The sequence below is a fragment of the Polypterus senegalus genome, chromosome 18 (genome assembly GCF_016835505.1).
Source record: "Polypterus senegalus isolate Bchr_013 chromosome 18, ASM1683550v1, whole genome shotgun sequence".
Taxonomy (NCBI): Eukaryota; Metazoa; Chordata; class Cladistia; order Polypteriformes; family Polypteridae; genus Polypterus; species Polypterus senegalus.
Window position 1 is genome coordinate 2,242,292 of NC_053171.1, and position 18,954 is coordinate 2,261,245.

At 42.1% G+C, this 18,954-nt stretch overlaps 1 protein-coding gene across 4 annotated transcripts in view; it reads right to left on the reverse strand.

Annotated features, from left to right (window-relative positions):
• Window positions 1-4,774: 4,774 nt before the first annotated feature.
• Window positions 4,775-18,954, reverse strand: part of LOC120518778 (carcinoembryonic antigen-related cell adhesion molecule 5-like) — a 31,975-nt gene continuing 17,795 nt past the window's right edge. Inside the window, exons 6-12 of one of the 4 annotated variants that reach the window (XR_005631298.1) lie at window positions 17,204-17,476; window positions 12,437-12,535; window positions 11,575-11,605; window positions 8,825-8,928; window positions 8,388-8,447; window positions 8,155-8,309; window positions 4,775-6,217 (exon numbers count right to left, since the gene is read on the reverse strand). Coding sequence is in view for 3 of the 4 variants with exons in the window: in XM_039741737.1 (XP_039597671.1) it covers window positions 8,236-8,309; window positions 8,388-8,447; window positions 8,825-8,928; window positions 11,575-11,605; window positions 12,437-12,535; window positions 17,204-17,476 (641 nt within the window). In the remaining variant the exon portion in view is untranslated. The other 3 variants (XM_039741738.1, XM_039741737.1, XM_039741739.1) reach the window with 3 other exon arrangements.

Consider the following 18,954-nt stretch of genomic DNA (forward strand, 5'->3'; position numbering starts at 1 on the left):
GGATGTCATTTTGTGGTGTATAAGGAGCTGCTTCTGAGGGCCTTTGTAACTCGGACATCACGTCTTCGCCGGTGATTGCCAGTAGTTAAAGTACCACCATGCAAATGTCTGGACTGGAATGGATTGTGGTGTGATTCCAAGACAAAACACAGGTTCTTGCTATGACTGTGTGGGGTTTTAAATCTGGAAATTCTGTGTTTTATCCCAAAAATGGGATTATTCCATATATCGTTCTGACAAAATTTTATACCGGATGCCGTTCCTGACTTAACCCTAACTTATTTATCTGGACACGAAGAAACACACTGGTTTGTGCATCCCCTGTGGCTGGAAGGGTGCCTCGAGAGGAGTTGTGGTATTATATGAGGAAGTCAGGAGCGGCAGAGAAGTACGTAAGAGTTGTACAGGATATGTACGAGGGGAGCGTGACAGTGGTGAGGTCTGCGGTAGGAGTGACGGAGGGGGGATAATATCAGGGATCGGCTTTCTGCCCTTTCTTATTTGCAATACGGATGGACAGGTTGACAAACAAGATTAGACAGGAGTCTCCGTGGATGTTTGCTGATGACATTGTGATCTGTAGTGAGAGTAGGGAGCAGGTTGAGGAGACCCTGGAGAGGTAGAGATATGAAAGGAGAGGAATGAAAGTCAGTAGGACCACCAAGACAGAATACATGTGTGTGAATGAGAGGGAGGTCAGAGGAATGGTGAGGATGAGGGAGTAGAGCTGGTGAAGGTGGAGGAGTTTAAATACTTGGGATCAACAGTACAGAGTAATGAGAGGGTGGAAGAGAAGTGAAGAAGAGAGTGCAGGCAGGGTGGAATGGGTGGAGGAGAGTGTCAGGAGTGATTTGTGACAGACGGGTATCAGCAATAGTGAAAGGGAAGGTCTACAAGATGGTAGTGAGACTAAGTATGTTTTATGGGTTGGAGACAATGTCAATGACCAGAAAACAGGAGACAGAGCTGGAGGAGACAGAGTTAAAGATGCTAAGATTGGCATTGGGTGTGACGGGGACGGACAGGATTAGAAATGAGGACATTAGAGGGTCAGCTCAGGTTGGACAGTTTGGAGACAAAACGAGATTGCGTTGGTTTGGACATGTGCCGAGAAGAGGTGAGGCGTATATTGGGAAAAGGGTGTTAAGGATGGAGCTGCCAGGTAAGAGGAAAAGAGAAAGGCCTAAGAGAAGGTTTATGAATGTGGTTAGAGCAGACATGCAGGTGATGGGTATGACAATACAAGATGCAGAGGACAGAAAGATATGGAAGAAGATGATCCACTGAGGCAACCCCTAACGGGAGCAGTCAAAAGAAGTACAAAATCCCAAAGATGGGATTATTTGGTTTTTCGAGAATCTATGGCGGAGTGGTGGCTCTGTGGCTAAGGATCTGTGCTGGTAGCTGGAAGGTTGTCAGTTCAAATTATTTTACTCATAGAAAGGATCCTACTCCATTGGAGCCCTTGAGCAAGGCTTTTAACCTGAAAATTGTTCCAGGTGTGCCGTACGATGGCTGACCCTGAGCTCTGACCCCCAAAGCTGAAAAAGACAGTTTCCCCTCATGGATCAATAAAGTATATCAAAAAATATGAGGTCTCTCTGGGAAGTATCCACCCAAGTAATATGAAAAATAGATACATTTATTGAAGAAAATACAAGAAACATTATACATAGGACAATGACGCCTCGGTCCCCTTCAAATTAGGCTATTTTATGGTTATTTTATTTATATAATTAATGGCTCTAGAAGGTCTAGTTAGGTTTTTGTAACTCAGGAATTGTAACCAGCTTGTTCTGACCTGTTCACTTGTGCAAATCAATTTTGTCACCTTGTCCTGTCACAGTTGTTCCCAAACAGTCTCCCAGACTCATGTTTACTTGATTATGTTAACCTCCTTTGGATTAACGCGTCTCCTAAGCGAATAAATGTTAATGTAAATGTTATGTTGTTTGTTCGTGTACATTTATGTCAAGAGAACAGACGTGATCATTTCTATTTAATTAGTTTCTGTTGTAGACATTCCCGTCTGTACCGTTTGCTGCACCTTTCTTTCAGAGTCTTTTGTTAGTGATGGTGCTTTGCTGCCATCTGCTGACTTTCATGGGTATTGCAGGTTTCTATGTTCTGTAGACTTGCATACAGTGGTTGCCAAAAGTTTGGAGAATGACGCAAGTATTGGTTTTCACAAAGTTTGCTGCTTCAGTGTTTTTAGATCTTTTTGTCAGATGTCTCTATGGTATACTGAAGTAGAATCACAAGCATTTTATGAGTTTCAAAGGCTTTTATTGACAATTATATGAAGTTTATGCACAGAGTCGATATTTGTAGTGTTGGCCCTTCTTTCTTTATCAAGACTTCTGCAATTCGCCCTGGCAGGCTGTCTGTCCATCAACTTGTGGGCCAAATCCTGACTGATGGCAGCCCATTCTTGTATAATCAATGCTTGGGGTTTGTCAGAATTTGTGGGTTTTTGTTTGTCCACCTGCATCTTGAGGATTGACCACAAGTTCTCAATAGAGAGTTTCCTGGCCATGGCCCCCAAATTTCGATGTTTTGTTCCCTGAGCCACTTAGTCCTCACTTTTGCCTTCTGGCCCGGTTCTCTGTCATGCTGGAAAAGGCATTGCTGGTCACCAAACTGTTCTTGGATGGTTGGGAGAAGTTGCTATCGGAGGATGTTTTGGTCCCATTCTTTATTTATGGCTCGGGATCCAGGCACCACCATTGCAGAGCTTGCTCAGGAATGGCAGCAGGCAGGTATGAGTGAGGCAAAGACTTTTGGAGGATGGCCTGGTGGGTGTCAAGAAGGGCAGCAAAGAAGCCAAGAAAAACATCAGGGACAGACAGATATTCTCGAATTGGACTGCTGAGGTAAAGTAATTCTTTCTGATGAATCCCCTTTCCGATTGTTTGGGGCATCCGGAAAGAAGAAAAGGTGAGCGCTACCATCAGTCCTGTGTCATCCCAACAGTAAAGCGTCCTGACACCCTTCAAGTGTGGAGTTGCTTCTCAGCCAAGGGAGTGCAAGTCTCACTCACAATTTTCCCTAAGAACACAGCCATGAATAAAGAATGGGACCAAACATCCTCCGAGAGCAACTTCTCCCAACCATCCAAGAACAGATTGGTGACCAGCAATGCCTTTTCCAGCATGATGGAGCCTTTAATCGTTTAATTCTCAAATAATATAACTCATAATCAGTTCTTGAAGGCACAAAATAGAAATAGTATAAAGCAGCCTTTCTGGCTTTGTTGAAAAGGTTTGGCTTTTGAGAGCAGGTCAGTCATTGGACGCTCCATCCTTTCACCAAGTCCTGGTCCAAATGAGATCTTTATAGCCCTATGGCTGGAGGGGGTGGGGTGACTTTCCTTCAAGGGACATTTTCTTGCAGTTGCAGAGTAGGAGAAAAAAAAACAGGGCTGGCAGCAACAGTGCCCCCTCTCACCCCAATGGGGTATTGCATATCTGTGATAAGCCGGGAAGGTGTTCCTCTGAGGTGCATGTGTCACATTTGACTTTATATTTATATAATACCTCTCATGTATCTATTAAGCACATCTGTCTTTCAAATGATTGCTCAGAGTGCCTATTCTAGTGATCAGTCATAACGTCACAGCTTACTTCATCTGTTTGCACCGATTATCATTGAATTATTGGGCCCTCATTCAAAAAAGAATACAAATTGTTCAGACTGTCCTTTTCTTGCAGTAGGAAGGCACATGAAGGAAGAGTGACCTGGACTATCCAAGAAGGGAAACCAAACACCCCAGGAGTCCCTCACAGCCTTCTAGATTCCAGAGGGCGTTATAGCTGCACGCCTTCTAGTTATGAAAATTGGAATTCAAGGTGGAGGTGGGATTACATCAGGGATCGGCAATAGTGATGGACAGGCTGACAGACGAGATTAGACAGAAGTCCCCGTGGACTGTGATGTTTGCTGATGACATTGTGATCTGTAACAAGAGTAGGGAGCAGGTTGAGGAGACCCTGGAGAGGTGGAGATATGCTCTAGAGAGGAGATGAATGAAGGTCAGTAGGAACAAGACAGAATACATGTGTGTGAATGAGAGGGAGGTCAGTGGGATGGTGAGGATGAGGGAGTAGAGTTGGCAAAGGTGGGTGAGTTTAAATACTTGGGATCAACAGCACAGATTAATGGGGAGTGTGGGAGACAAGTGAAGAAGAGAGTGCAGGCAATGGTGATGGACAGTTTGACAGACGAGATTAGACAGGAGTCCCCATGGACTATGATGTTTGCTGATGCCATTGTGATCTGTAGCGAGAGTAGGGAGCAAGTTGAGGAGACCCTGGAGAGGTGGAGATATGAGAGGAGAGGAATGAAGGTCAGTAGGACCACCAAGACAGAATACATGTGTGTGAATGAGAGGGAGGTCAGTGGGATGGTGAGGATGCAAGGAGTAGAGTTGGTGAAGGTGGAGGAGTTTAAATACTTGAAATCAACAGCACAGAGTAATGGGGATTGTGGGAGAGAAGTGAAGAAGAGAGTGCAGGCAGGGTGGAGTGGGTGGAGAAGAGTGTCAGGAGTGATTTGTGACAGACGGGTATCAGCAAGAGTGAAAGGGAAGGTCTACAGGACCAGCTATGTTATATGGGTTGGTGACGGTGGTACTGACCAGAAAGTAGGAGACTGAGCTGAAGATAGAAGAGTTAAAGATACTAAGATTTGCATTGGGTGTGACGAGGATGGACAGGATTAGAAATGAGGACATTAGAGGGTCTGCTCAGGTTGGGAGATGAAGTCAGAGAGGTGAGATGGTGTTGGTGTGGACATGTGCAGAGGAGAGATGCTGAGTATATTGGGAAAAGGATGCTAAGGATAGAGCTGTTAGGCAAGAGGAAAATCAGAAAGCCTAAGAGAACGTTTATGAATGTGGTGAGAGAAGACATGCAGGTGATGGGTGTCACACAGCAAGATGAGGAGGACAGGAAGATATGGAACAAGAAGATCCACTGTGGCAACCCCTATTGGGAGCAGCCAAAAGAAGAAGAAGAAGATAAACATACAAAGGCAGAGGGGGCTTCACTAAGCTTTATCAAGAGGACAGGATCTCAGCAGGCATGTGTGGCAGACTCCTTTATTCTGCTGTTCAACACGTGAGCCAGAAAGACTAAAGAGACACATTTCATGGTTTATCAAGCACCCCCTAGTGGTCACAGCATGTGGACCCTATCTGAATCATTCACCAAATTCACATTTATTGTCACATGTACAGAGTGAAGTGAAATTCCTATTTACAGGGTCACTTGGCAATAATAGTTTCAGTTATTAAATTCAAGTAAACAAGCGTTAATAAAGCATCTGTCTGTTCTAAAGCACGATGAGAGCACAGACAGTGAACACGGCCCCTCGCTGACTGCTCACTGCGAGTTTGGCTCTCATTCAGTACTGCTAAAATGACAGCTTATGGATGTAAAAAAAGAGGAATTATTCTTTTTCTTCAAGCCAACTGAAACATTTATGTAAATGAATAAAAGTAAAAATATAAAATAACAGAAGGTGCCATTTGCTAAAAAAAGAGATCTGAAACTGTAAAACAAAAAAAAAGTCACACAGTGTCTATACGGGCTTTTCACTGCAAGCATTGCCAGCTGCCAAGTTTAAATCTCTATGGACGTGAAGCTGTTTAACTATCAATGTATAAAATAAAATCTACCACCAATAAAACAAAGATAGATCAAACTACACACAAATCAGTAAATGTCAGAGCCTCTACAACTCAAACAAATAACATTTTAGTGATTTAGCTAAACACTTAACGACATATCTGTCAATATAAAAACTGAATTTAACGTTGTATATGAATTAAAAATGCAAAACAAAAATCCCAAGAGTGTATGAGGACGAAGGTTGAACTTCACTGAGCACATCCTGTGTGTGCTGCGGTGCTCAAGTGTTTGTGTCAGTACACCACAAGTCGGACCGCTTTCTGCTTAGCCCTCAAGTTGCCACAATAGTTGATCCTCTATTTGGATATTGTGGCTGAGACTCCTCTTTCATTAGCCGTGTATCAAAGATGCTCCTGAAGACTCAGCATTGGAGCAAACTGAATCCGCTGCACTGCAGTCCTTCTTAAGTTCATGTCTTGGCTGAGAGCACCAGAGCATCCAAGGACTGGCACATCCTGAGGCCGCCACACCGGGAGTAAGATGAGCGTAATGGCGCGTTTGGGGCCAAAATACCAGAATCCCAGTGCCTGAAGAGTGGGAGCATTAATAGATAATTAACCTCTTCGACCTTTTACAATTAAATACAGTATGCCATCAAGGTTACTCAGGTCTACTGCTTAGTTGCTTATGATGGTCCCTAAATCAAGACTAAAATGTAGGGGAGATTGAGCCTTTGCAGTTGTAGCCCAGAGACTCTGTAATGGGTTACCACTTCATGTTAGGCTGCTCCCTACTGTGCCTATTTTTAAATCACTTCTTAAGGCATCGCTTATTGTCTTTTGTAGTATTATTCTTGGTTGTTACTGCACTTTGGTCAGCCATTGTTGTTTTTAAATGTGCTATATAAATAAATTTGACATTGATATTGGACTCGGACAAATGGAGAAGAATATGCCTTCAGAGAGTCCCAGGATGTATCTTAGACACTTCATGGCTGACACAGCTTTTTCCCCACTTAGGCAATGCCACTTACCAACCAAAGACACATTATGCCCACTGTGCCACTCTCTACTGGGGGCATCCCACCTCACCCTGCTAACCTTATCAGAAAGAAGGTGGCCTGTTCCTACACCAGGTGCCCTGTGTCTACTGTATTACTTCAATCACTCAAGATGTACAAAAATATAAAGTTTTAAAAAGAAAGTCCTATATATTAAGAATAAAATAGTACCAGTAGAAAAATATAAATACAATAAATGATAGAAAATATAAAAGAATAGTTAATATTAGCAAAGTCTGGACATAAGGCCCTATTGAAATACACCCTTACGTTAAGTCAAAATGCTTAAACAGTATTTTCCAGAACTAAGGATTAGTAAGAAAGGCGACATCAGTGTTTCTTCCTGGGGGGTCGGGGATGGTGGATGCATGGATAGCTTTGAGCTTTCAAACTGGACAGAGTCATGGCGTGTTAATGATCAGCATGTTAAATATATAATTAATGATACATAATTTTGTATGACTTATTTGATTGTATATTTGCGATGTGATTTATTCAGAGGGGGACCCCTCCCCACCAACGTTTTCTTATACAGCCCTGAACGTGCTGACAAATCAAATGAATCAGATAAATCGATTCACTTAAACTGGTAGTTTAAAAGAATGGAATCAGTAAAGTGAATCGAAATGCCTATCGCTAATTTAGAGTTGATAATCAATTAATAAACATCTTAAGTCACACCGCTCCACTCCACTCCACTCCACTCCACTCGAACTAGTGTTGTGCTGAGGTGTCACCCATTGCACGCTTGCACTCGGGTCCTAATCTGAGATCCTGAGGTGGTTCGTCAAGTGGTGGGTGCAGCAACACGTTATATCAGCACATTCTCCCAACCTCTCACTCTCTCTCTTAATTAATTAACAACACGACATGATGGACAAGAATGTCGTATGAATTTTTAAGCTTGTATTTGTACTGGATGATATGCAGATGTGACTTTCTCGGTACATGTGACAGTAAACTTGATGTTGAACCCAGGTGCAGAGTCATGCAGCTGGTTGTCTATTTTGTGCTTCCCAGTGTGGGTTTCTTTAGGCCTTCCATGTCACTTAAGACGTGCGTGATAGCGTGGGGATGTGTACTGGTGGGATCTATAGTGGTCCAATTCCCTGCCTTGCACCAAGTGCTGCTGGGATAGAGTCTGACCACCTGCATCTCCATATTGGGCTGAGTGGAATAATGTGTCATATTGAACTTGAAAATAGAGTCCCTTTGGCAACAAGATGGCTTGTACAGGGCAGGCATGCATCCTTGGGTGTCTTGGTGTTCCAAAGGTTTTTTTAGAAGACCAGGAATGGGAATCCAATGTCAAAAAAAAGTGCAGAGTTATGAACCAACCACTAACAAAAGGCACTTCAAAGGGTTTAAAGGAAACCATGCTTCAGGAAATCCTACTGGGCCTTCTTTTTGGAAGCACCTCTGAACAAATGATCTAAGGAGTCATCAAATGATCAAAGTTCTCACTGGAGAAGCAGGTTAGAAGTTAAACAGACTGGAACGGTCAAAGTATGGGACTGCCATACTGAGGAGACTGTAGCTTGAAGGTTACCGAGGTGGACTCAAACCTTGAGGGACTCGGACCTCAGAGTAGATTAGGCTGCTGTGTACAAGGGGCTTTCCTGTAAAAGACAAAAAGTCGTGAAAAAGGGTAAAAAATCAGCATCTGCAGCACAAGGAGACCAAGTGAAGACACCCACCTTTATTCTTGGGCTTAGGAAAGTCCGTCAGCACCGAGTATATGACCTCAGGGACGTCCTCTGAAGAACAACAAATGGTAAGGATTAGGCTTCAGACGGGCCTCATTTCAGTGCTCGTTTGATGTTAATATTTGATTGTCATTATGCTAGAATCAGGATACAATGCAGTTAACGCTGGCTTCACATCGTGTCTATCATATTCGAGTTTAACACTTTGAATGTACTAAATAATCCTTGTGCTTTAAATGGTGACTCAGTAACACAAGAACAACATTAACTGAGTGAGGACTGATGAGCTACGTTGGACTGAATGGCCTTGTTCTCCTACTAGGTTCTTATGAGTCCCTTTCCCAGTTTAACCTTTGGTATGAGGGTTAACTGCACTGGCTATACTGGCTTGAACACAAAGGCTCCACATTTTTTTTTAAGCGACTCACTTGTATTGTCTGCCATATTGAAAGCTTCAGTTTGGAGAGCTGGTTGACTGCCATCAGAAGACTCTGTTATGACGTTACCAACAGCCCGTCCCTGGTCTGCTCTACTGAGAAAGCAAAAACAAAGAAAGCCGGGGTCAAAGATGACACTTTGGGACAAAAAAAGAACTCTCGAGTGACAACATTTAATGTAAGTGACCACTAGAGGGAGCCTGCAACATGTCAGAGAGCTCGGCTCTGCAGTCTGTGTAGGGATGCTGTTTACTGATAATAATAATATTAATGATATTAATAATAATAATAACTAGTCCCCAAATAAAGGTCATTTATATAGAATGCTTCCTAGAGACAAAGGTTTGGACACCAGACGCACTTTATTCGTGAGCATTCCACTGCTGGGGGTCGCAGTCGGGTGGGAAAAGACGACACTCGACTGGGACGTGTGAAGGATAAGAAAAGAGACACAAAGGGAATGGAAGGTGCACTGTAGTGAGCTTCTTAAGGGACATTGTGACAAATACAATATGTACAGTATATTTGCACCCAGGAAGTTCGCCTGCATAGTTGTGTCAAAGGAGTTTGGGGCCTGGTGTGCAGCCTGTATGTAAATGTATATATACAGTTATATATATACACAGTATATATATATAACTTATGGGTTTCTGTTAACACAACATTCTCATCTTCTAAGCAATGTGCAAAAGCAATTAAAAGGGCAAACAATCTGTTATGTTATGTCATTAAAATTGTTGAATGTAAAATTAAGGACATTACGCTTAGACTAATTCATGCACTAGTGAGACCACATCTGGAATTGTGTGTGCAGTTCTGGTCAACACGCTACAAGAAAGACATAGCAACACTTGAAGTTGAACAGATGAGAACAACCAAGTGCATCCTGGGACTTATGGACATGACAGAATCAGAGAATTAAACCCTGCTCAGTCTCAAGCAGAGGAGGCTATGTGGGGACCTCTTTTAGGTTTTCAAAAGGCATCAGTAAAGATTGAGCCAAATTTGTTTGAATAAATGGTGACTCGTGTAGTCAAATCAAATTATTGTATTTGACTAATGCACACCAAGCAGTAGTGAGGTAGCATGTAGAACATGTGTAGTATCTGACTCATACGGAGGTTCTGGACATACAGACGTGGACAAAGTTATTGGTGCCCCTACACGAAAAAACAAGAACCCACAATTGTCTCTGAAATAACTTGAACCTTACAAAAGTTGTTTGCGGCTATCGTTGTTTATTCCGTATTGAATAAAAATCAGACTTTGCTTACAAGTTTTAAATCAACAGAATATTTCAAATAATAACACAAAGGAAAATGGCATGGACAAAAATGATTGGACCCTTTGTTGCCCAACCTTTAGTTAGTCACTGCTAGCAAGTAATTCCTGGAGTTCTCTGTGCAGGTCATTTGGGACACTCGTCCACAGCAAACTGCTCAGGCTGGGCCAGGTTTGAAGGGTTCTTCTCCAGACGGCATGTTTCAGTTCTTTTCATTGATGTTTGATAAGATTCAAACCGGGGCTCATAAAAGACCACTTCAGAACAGTCCAATGTTTTGTTCTCAGCCATTCTTGGGTGCTTTTGGCTGTTGCAGGATCCATGACCTGTGACTGAGCTTTCTGACCCAGGGCAGGATGTTTTGCTCCAGAATATCTCGATAGTCTTGAAATTTCATAGTCCCCTGTAAATACTCAAGGCACTCTGTACCAGATGTAGCAAAGCAGCCCAAAAACTTAAGCGAGAGTCCGCCATGTTTCTTAGTAAGTATGGTGTTCTTTTCTTTGAAAGCTTCATTGTTTCTTATGTGGACATAGAGCTGATGTGACTTGCCCAAAAGATCCAGTTTTGTCTTATTTGTCCAAAGGATATTATCCCAGAAGCATTTTAGCAAATTCCAGTCTGGCTTTTTAATGTGGAGCCACCCTGGGTCTTCTTCCATTGAGCCCACTGTCACTCAAAAAGCAGCAGATGGTGCGGTCAGACAATGATAGAACTCGACCTTGGAGTTCAGCTTGTACCTCTTTGGAAGTTCTTCTTGGTTTTGTCTCTCTCATTCTCACTATCCTTCTGCACATTCTGGGGTCGCTTTTCCTCTTGTGTCCATGGAGGTTAGCTACAGCTCCATGGGCCTCAAACTTCTTAATAATATTTGCAACTGTTGTCACTGTAACATCAAGCTGCTTGGCATCCTTTCACATGCTTGTCTGTCATTTTCCTTCTGATCTCCTCAGACGACTCTCTCATTTGCTTTCTCTGGTGTGGGACTCACAATGACACCAAACAGCAAAGGGACAACTTCTCTCCATTTAAATCAGCTGAATAATTGATTGCAGACATGTGTGATATGAATTCTAGAAAACAGTGACTTTGCAAAATCACTTAAATCCAGTTATTTCTAGGGGTCCCAACAAATGTGTGGAGGCCATTTATAGAATAAGCAACACTTGATCTCTTGTCACACTTGCTTTGCTTTACACGATGACATATCAAAAGCATGCTGGTACACAGAGGACAATTGCTTGTCATTTCATCACGTTTCAGGAGGCATATGGCACTTTCTCAATGAGCTGTAAGGAGACCAACACATTTGTCCACGTCTATAATTGCAGACCAAGTAAAAATCTCACATAGAAAAATAGCAGTGCCATTATAAAAGCAGTATAATTTTAAAATAATAATAATAATTAGTTCCCAATTGTAACATAAATTAATTTTGGTAAACAGCAGAATGACTCACCGTCTCCTTCTCCACAGAGCGCGCAGTAAACCTGCAATTAAAAATAATGAAAGACAAAAGGGCATGAAAGCAAACTCCAACTCCTAAAACCCATTTACTTATTTTCCATATTCATATTTTCCAATGGCTTCTTCTACTGCATGATGAACTTACAAAGACCCCAGAATACCAATGAAAACCTGTAACCAAGCTGAGAAGAGCGGCTCCACAAACACCAAGTATTTAGCGAAGGGTCTGAACAACGCGTTACCAAACACACAACTGGTCAGATGGTCCCGTTTCATTCTCCTTCTTTTACTTCTCTCTTCTTTCATACTTATGATGCCCAGAGAAATTGTGGGTCTGCATCCTCAAAGAGTTTCCTTTAGTGATGTGCTGTGACCAGGGTTGGTAGATGTGCGGTTTTCACCCCAGATTGGGCTACTTTTGAAGCTGTTGTGCGTTGAAACTTTTTGATTTGGCAAAGTGCGTTTTTTGTGTCCTTTTCCAAGGATACGTGCCACCCAAAACACCAAAACTGTAAACCAGAACACACCCCCAAACCCCGAGAGCAACCAAACTCTAATGGAGACCAACAGTGGCCAAACTCCATGGGGGACTCCCCTCACCTGGCTGAAAACGGCAAGGTAAAAGGAGTTTGACAAAGCCAAAAGTCAAAGGGGAGCATCAAGTCGGTGGTGTTATTCATTGAGCTGGTCCACAGCGTCATTAGCTGGGTTTACAGCTCTCACTGGACTGGAAATATTTACAGGCCTGACAACTCTGGCTGTGACCTGCAGCCAAGTGTGTGCCGAACCAGAGAAATGCTACAGTCGATACAGCGCCCTCTGTGTAAATATCAGGATGTCTACACCCGACTTACCTCGAATCCTGTGATAAGCACAAAGGAGCAGGAGCAGCGGAATTATTAGAAGAAGCAGACAGAGTCCAGCGCCACCTGGAATACCAGTGACCTGAGGAGCTGAGGAGACAGGAGGGGCACAAGGTCACTGCTTGGCACAAACCAGAACATTTGCTCTTCCTGAAAAATCATGTACATCACATGGGATCACATGGGATTCTGATTTTGCATTTCGCCTTTAGTTACTCCAGAATTCTCAGACTGTAGGAACGTCAATGCAAAATAAAATGGACAAAGCTTTAGAATGTGGATAATTGCAGGAAACTCTCACAAAACATTTCTATGTGGAATGTATTCAGACCCCTTCATTCTTTTCATGTTTACAAGTCGCAGTCTTGTGTCTTGTGCTACCACCATTTCATTTTTCCCCTCATTAAACAATACTCAATTCCCCAGAATGACAAAGCGAAAACAGGATTTTAAAACTGCAGAGTCATTAAAAACAAAACACTGAAATTAAACCGAATCCTAAACATGATTAGCATTGCCAACACTTGGATTAAAAGTAATGTGTGAAATACATTGTGGTAGTCAGTGCTGTGACTGCAGCGACACAAAATGGCAAAAATAGTGTGAGGCTTCAAAAATGGAGCAAAACCAAACATGGGGCCTCATGTATGTAGAATTCACACTAAAACATGACGTACGGACAAAACTAGAAATGTGCGAATTCACACAGAAATTCAGATGCATAACATTACATAAGCAAAGTTCAACACACTTCCTCTTTATAAATCTCAATCAATATGAATTTTAGTGCACATGCACACGCCTACAGCTGCATCCCGACTCCTCCCAGAATTTCATTATTTGAATATGCAAATCAATATAAATAGACCCTTTGTTCAGTGTTTTGTTAAAAGACAATGGCAGAAACACGTGTTAAAAAGAAAAATTTCAGCGAATACGAAATGAAGGTCCTGCTCAGTAAAGTGGACGCAAGGAAAAATGTACTATCTGGTGGCTTAAGCAGTGGTATAAGAAACAAAAGGAGTGTCACAGGGTGGCGAAGACACTCAAAAGTTCAAATTCAGAAAGTTGCACAGTGCCCAAAATAAAAAAGAAATGGTCAGATACCAAAGTCGATGTGAAAAGGCGAGTCACAGCCCACCATCAGAGTGTCATATGGAAGCATATTAGAGCCACTAATTGAGACTAAGTGAAGGAAAAAAAGGTCTATGTCAAGATTGAACTTAAAAATGCAGACTTTAATCTTGAAATATCTACTTTAATCTCGTAGTTTATTTTGTCATTAAAGTACAATGCTGTAAACTTCATCTTAAAATCGATGTTTAATTTACTACCATTTCTCAAATGCAATTGTAACTAAAGTAGCACATTAAATGTTCCAAATTCTGTGTGTTCCCCGACCACGTCATTAATCGCTATGTGTTTCTTAAACAGGCTTTCTCTTATGCTGAGTGCACAAGCAGTGATTGCCAAACAGAATACATTACATTCATGATATTACATCACTCTGAACATTTTAGATGCAGGGACGTTCTTAGGCATACGCAAACTACACATCCACGTAGGGCCCCAACTTAAATTTTTTTTTTGTTTTGTCGGGATGTGGGCCTGGGGCCCCTGTCATGCCCCTGGCACTGCAGCCATCTGTGCCAGTCCCTCATGTCATGTGTCACGATACCCTCCTCATCCTAAATTTTATCGTTCTGAGTCGAATTCAGAGGGGAAGGGTAGGAGCAAGGGGGCAGCAGGCAGGGAATTGGGGGCATGGCTGTGGGTCGCGTCTGCTGAGCGCAGCTTTTCCAAGCTAAAGCTAAGTAAGGATGATTTGAGGACCAGCATGACCCAAGAGTGACTGAATGGTTTGGCATTGATATCAATTGAGCAAGATGTTGGCCAAACCCTTTATTATTCGGAACTGATAAAGGATTTCGCCAGAATGAAAGTGCGGAAAGTAGATTTCTTACGTTAATTAAAGTCTTCAGGAAATTCAGTTCAGTGCATCTCTTAGTTTTATTAATAATGGTAATTTATTATCCAAATTGCAATCTTCACCTAAATCCCTAATAATATTGTCACGCCACCATAACTTTGCCAAATGCACTATGGCAAACATTAATTTTAGAGATTCGTTTCGGATTCATTCAGAGAGATCCCCATAAAATCATGAAATATCCTTATTTTACTGGCCTTTACCAGATCCAGAACAAAATCAATATTTTACCACTTTGCATACACACAAGCATACATGTAGGCCTACTGGTCATATAAGGCCTTTTCCGGATGTTTTATTAGAACACCTTCCTGAGCTACGGAGGGCTATGCCCCAGGGCCTGCACATCTGGGGCCTGCACATTTCTGAACCGTGTAGGCCCCCCAAATTACTAAGAACAGCCGATGTATACTTCATATCATTTTCATGATGAAATGCATTAAAGTATTTATATTACATTTTACAGATACATTTTTAACTTCATTTAAATAATGTATACTGTTAATTATTAAACATGGTAGGGCACGGTGGCGCACCTGTAATGATGAGCTGGTGCCCCACCCAGGGATTGTTCCTGCCTCCCGCAAGATGCTTGCTGGGACGTGCACGACCCTGGATGAAATAATTTATTGCCGCTGTACTGTGTCTGTCAAACATACCAACCCCAAATTCCTGTTCTTCCTTTTCTTTCTCCACGTAACCAATCGCCACACAATAAGCTCTTTAATAAAAACCAGCTGTAGCCTTAGAACGCTGATTCTTCCAAACCTTTAAGGGACATTGAAAAATCTTTGTTATACATGTTAAATTATTACATTCTTTCAGGGTCACATGAGTCTCATCAAGCATACAGTGTGAGGTAGGACCAGGAAGGGGTGCCAGCTAATCTATACCACTGCCCCAACATGTTTAATTAATAACAGTATATATTATTTAAATGAAGTTAACAATTTATCTGGTTAGGGCATAGAAGATGTGAGTGGGTTATTTTGAGGCATGGCACAGTGGTGCATCGTGAGAGCTTCTCAGGTGTGCTGTCGAAATAATAGTGTAGCGCAGCTGGGTCTAAACCTGAGGGGGACAAACTGCACAGGCGGTAAGGACCTATTAGAGGAGGACAGAACTTCCTGGAGAAGCTGGCATGAAAGCAGCTCCACAATCACTGTGTTGTGGACTCCGAAGTTAGAGCATTTCAGATGTGTCTCCTGGCTTCTAGAGTCCATCTGCCTGGGTGTGTGGTCACCAGCAAGCCCCACAGGGCTGGTGGATAGTGGATAGAGGGCATATGGGTTGACTGTAAGACAAAGAGAGGAAGGTAAAGGGACCAAGCTGCTTGGAGATGCCACCAAAGTGCTCACTAAGTCCCATGTCTCTGAACGCTGATCTCACAGCTTTTCTGGGAGTCCCGGACCTTCAGACAGCTGAGCACATGCATGAGATACAATGAATTTGTTGGTTATTAAAATAGTGGGATGTTGTTGGTTACAAGAGGTGTGCCACGACAGAAAAAGGGTTACGAAACACTGCGTTAGATATTCTAATGGCAGTCTGTTTATTATTTCAAGAGCCAAGCATAAAGGAAGCGTTGAGGCGGGCCTTCTGCTGTTACGTTCCAAAAATCATGAATACTTTTTCAGTAGAGATATGGCAGGCTAACACTGTAGCTCATTTTGAATAAAAACTGCCAAAATTTACTTTTTTAATTTGGCTATCTCGTAACTACAATTTAGCTCTACCCTTAATGTACTAGATATGCAGTTTTATCATACTCTTCAATAAATCTGCAATCTTTATTAATCTTCACTTTTCTCTATTTTCTTTTCAGGTTCTTCTGTAGTGGCATTCTGCTCAAAGTCCTGTATGGCCACCTGTGATGTTTGAAGGTTTAAATGAATGCAGATATGTCAAGCTGCCACGAGAACCACTGTATCGAATCCTCTAAGATGAAGCCTTAAAGAAAAATTAAAAAAGAACGACTTTAAAACATTTATGTTAGACAGAATGACCAGTGGATGCTGGAACCTCTACAGATTTTGGTTTTTCTCCAGCTTCAATGGAGTTTTGTTTTATTTCTTCTGTCCACCTAACTTAAGTCCAGTGACTTAAAAAAAAAACAGTTCAGTATTTATTTTAATTATATATCTATATTATCTACTGTAAGTTGTCATGCATGTACCATACATCAGAGGGTCGTCATCCAGATGAGGTATGTAGTAGCACCCCGAAGCAACAGGGGGTGCTGTAGTTAACCTCATCATCCGTTTCTGCCTCCACAGTTCAGAGAAGACAACCAGTGAGGCCAACTGACTCCGCCCCCTGCAGGCCAGGACCTGTAAAGCTGGGCTTTCCTAAAAGGAGGTGTCTCACTTTGAGTTGAGCTACCCTAGAGGATAGAGCTCCATTTAAAAGTGAGGACTTTGTTAAGGAGAAGGTTACTGCCTGTATTTTCTGCTTTTTAGCACCACAACACATTTATTTTGTTTTCTGTTCCAATAACTAAATGGGACAACACGGTTGGTGTCCCAACATTTCATCCTTCATCCCAGGTTTCACTACCGTTCAACCGTAAAGTGTGAATTATTTTTTTATTATATTTATTTATGTATTATTTTTCTTATCTAATTTTTACTTGTTTCCTTTGCATGTAATTACTTCTTGGATATCTTGTAAAGCACTTTGAGCTCCATCACATTTTTCTAAAAACGTGGTAAAGAAGTAAATATTGATTTATTCAATTCATTTTCAGGTATTTTCGGTACATCATTTACCTTGTATTTGAACATTTACTGTATTGCTGTATGTTCTGTCTCCTCCTGGTAGCTCCACGGCACACGTGTAATTCCCACTATGACTTTTATTTATTTCCTGTATACTGAAAACTGGAAAGTCGCTGTCATTCTTAACAGACATGCAGTCCCTCCAGAAGCTGAAGTTGAGCTTTGAGCTGGAACTTCCATTGACCCACAATGTGCAATTCAGGATGAGAAAGTCTCCTTCCATCACAGAACCTCCAGGAGCTACGGTTAAAGTGACGGTCAGAGCTGAGAAGAGAAAACCAGGAGAGTTAGTGCATGTCGGAAAATGAATTAGTCATAATACAGTAAAGGCTGCAGAAGAAATGCAGAGTGGCAGAATCACACACTGTGACAAAGCAAGTGGTCATGAAGTAGAACCAGTACCCTGAAAGACCCCAGTACAGGCCAATAAAGATGCAAGAACAGAAGGCACACATTGTAGTGTCCTGGGCTGGTAACATCAATTCAACAGGGGCCGTCAAATCAACAAAGCAGACTCTGTTATGGGACCTCTTGGAGGTCGTAGTGGATGAAAGAATTAAGACAAAACTGAGTGTCATTATGAACAATGCTGCACATCTCTCTGTGACACACAAACACTGAAGACTTTCAAACCACAAATTATTGACCAGATGTGAGTGAAGAAATATGACTGGGGCTTATTTATACCAACAGCAGTATGCCTTTGTAGTGTCCCATTGGGATGGGTCTCTTATCTTTCGCCAAGTAGTATTTTTTTCTTTTTTGTAACTCTTGTGTGTATTTGTGGGTTGTTATTGTCTATTTGTCATATTTTTCAACATTCTATTCCCCGTAGGGGCAAATAAAGTACTATGTATCTAACATATAGTCCCATTCCAATCTATCTATCTACACAAAAATGGGAAACTAACAAAAGACTCTGTCCCTTTCAGCCCCTTTACTATACTCTTCATGCTCTCATCCCAATAATGAGTGTAATGCACCTGCCTGCTTCCCATTCTTTTCCAATATTCCCCCCTTGCCATAGATCCTCTCCCAAACTCACAGCTTGTCCGACTAATGAGGTCACGGCCCATAAAAAGATATTCCTTAGGGTGGTGTCTATTTCATGTGACCCGATCTTACCGTTCTTAGTGTTTTCAAGGCCCAGTCTATGACAACTGTCAGATTGGGTGGCGAGGGACTCCCTTAGAGAATCTCCACCAACAATCATATTCCTCCTTGGGGAAAAGCATAGCAAAGCAATGTTGATTGCTTATACTCCCTGTGGAAACCTGTCACCAGCCACTTTAGTAACCATATGTGACCCTTCCCCATTGAATACAGAGGTAAGTCACCACTAAATATTACCCAAAAGGTGGCAACCAATGACCCATTTTGGGTCACAACCCATAGTTTCAGAAACCCTCCACCTTAGAGTACTTCCACAAGCCTTCCAGGAAGAGTCATGCAAATAGTACACTTACAATAATTCAGGTTCCTGCAGGGTCTCTTGGTAGCAGGGAAATGCTGCTGCCACCTCTTGGCTTGGAGAAGCGCTGCTATTTTAGAGTGTAGCCCAGCTAAGAGCTTATTAACTTTACATCCCAGTGGGAAAAGTGCATGTCTGTTGGGATGTAATATCCTGCCTTTCAGTTTATTCTCAGCTCCTGGGTTCCTTTACTTAGTTCAAGAATGCTTCTTTTTGGTGTCTTTTACAGTCTTCCCAGGAGTCCCACCCTGATAAAATCTGCTCTGGGGTG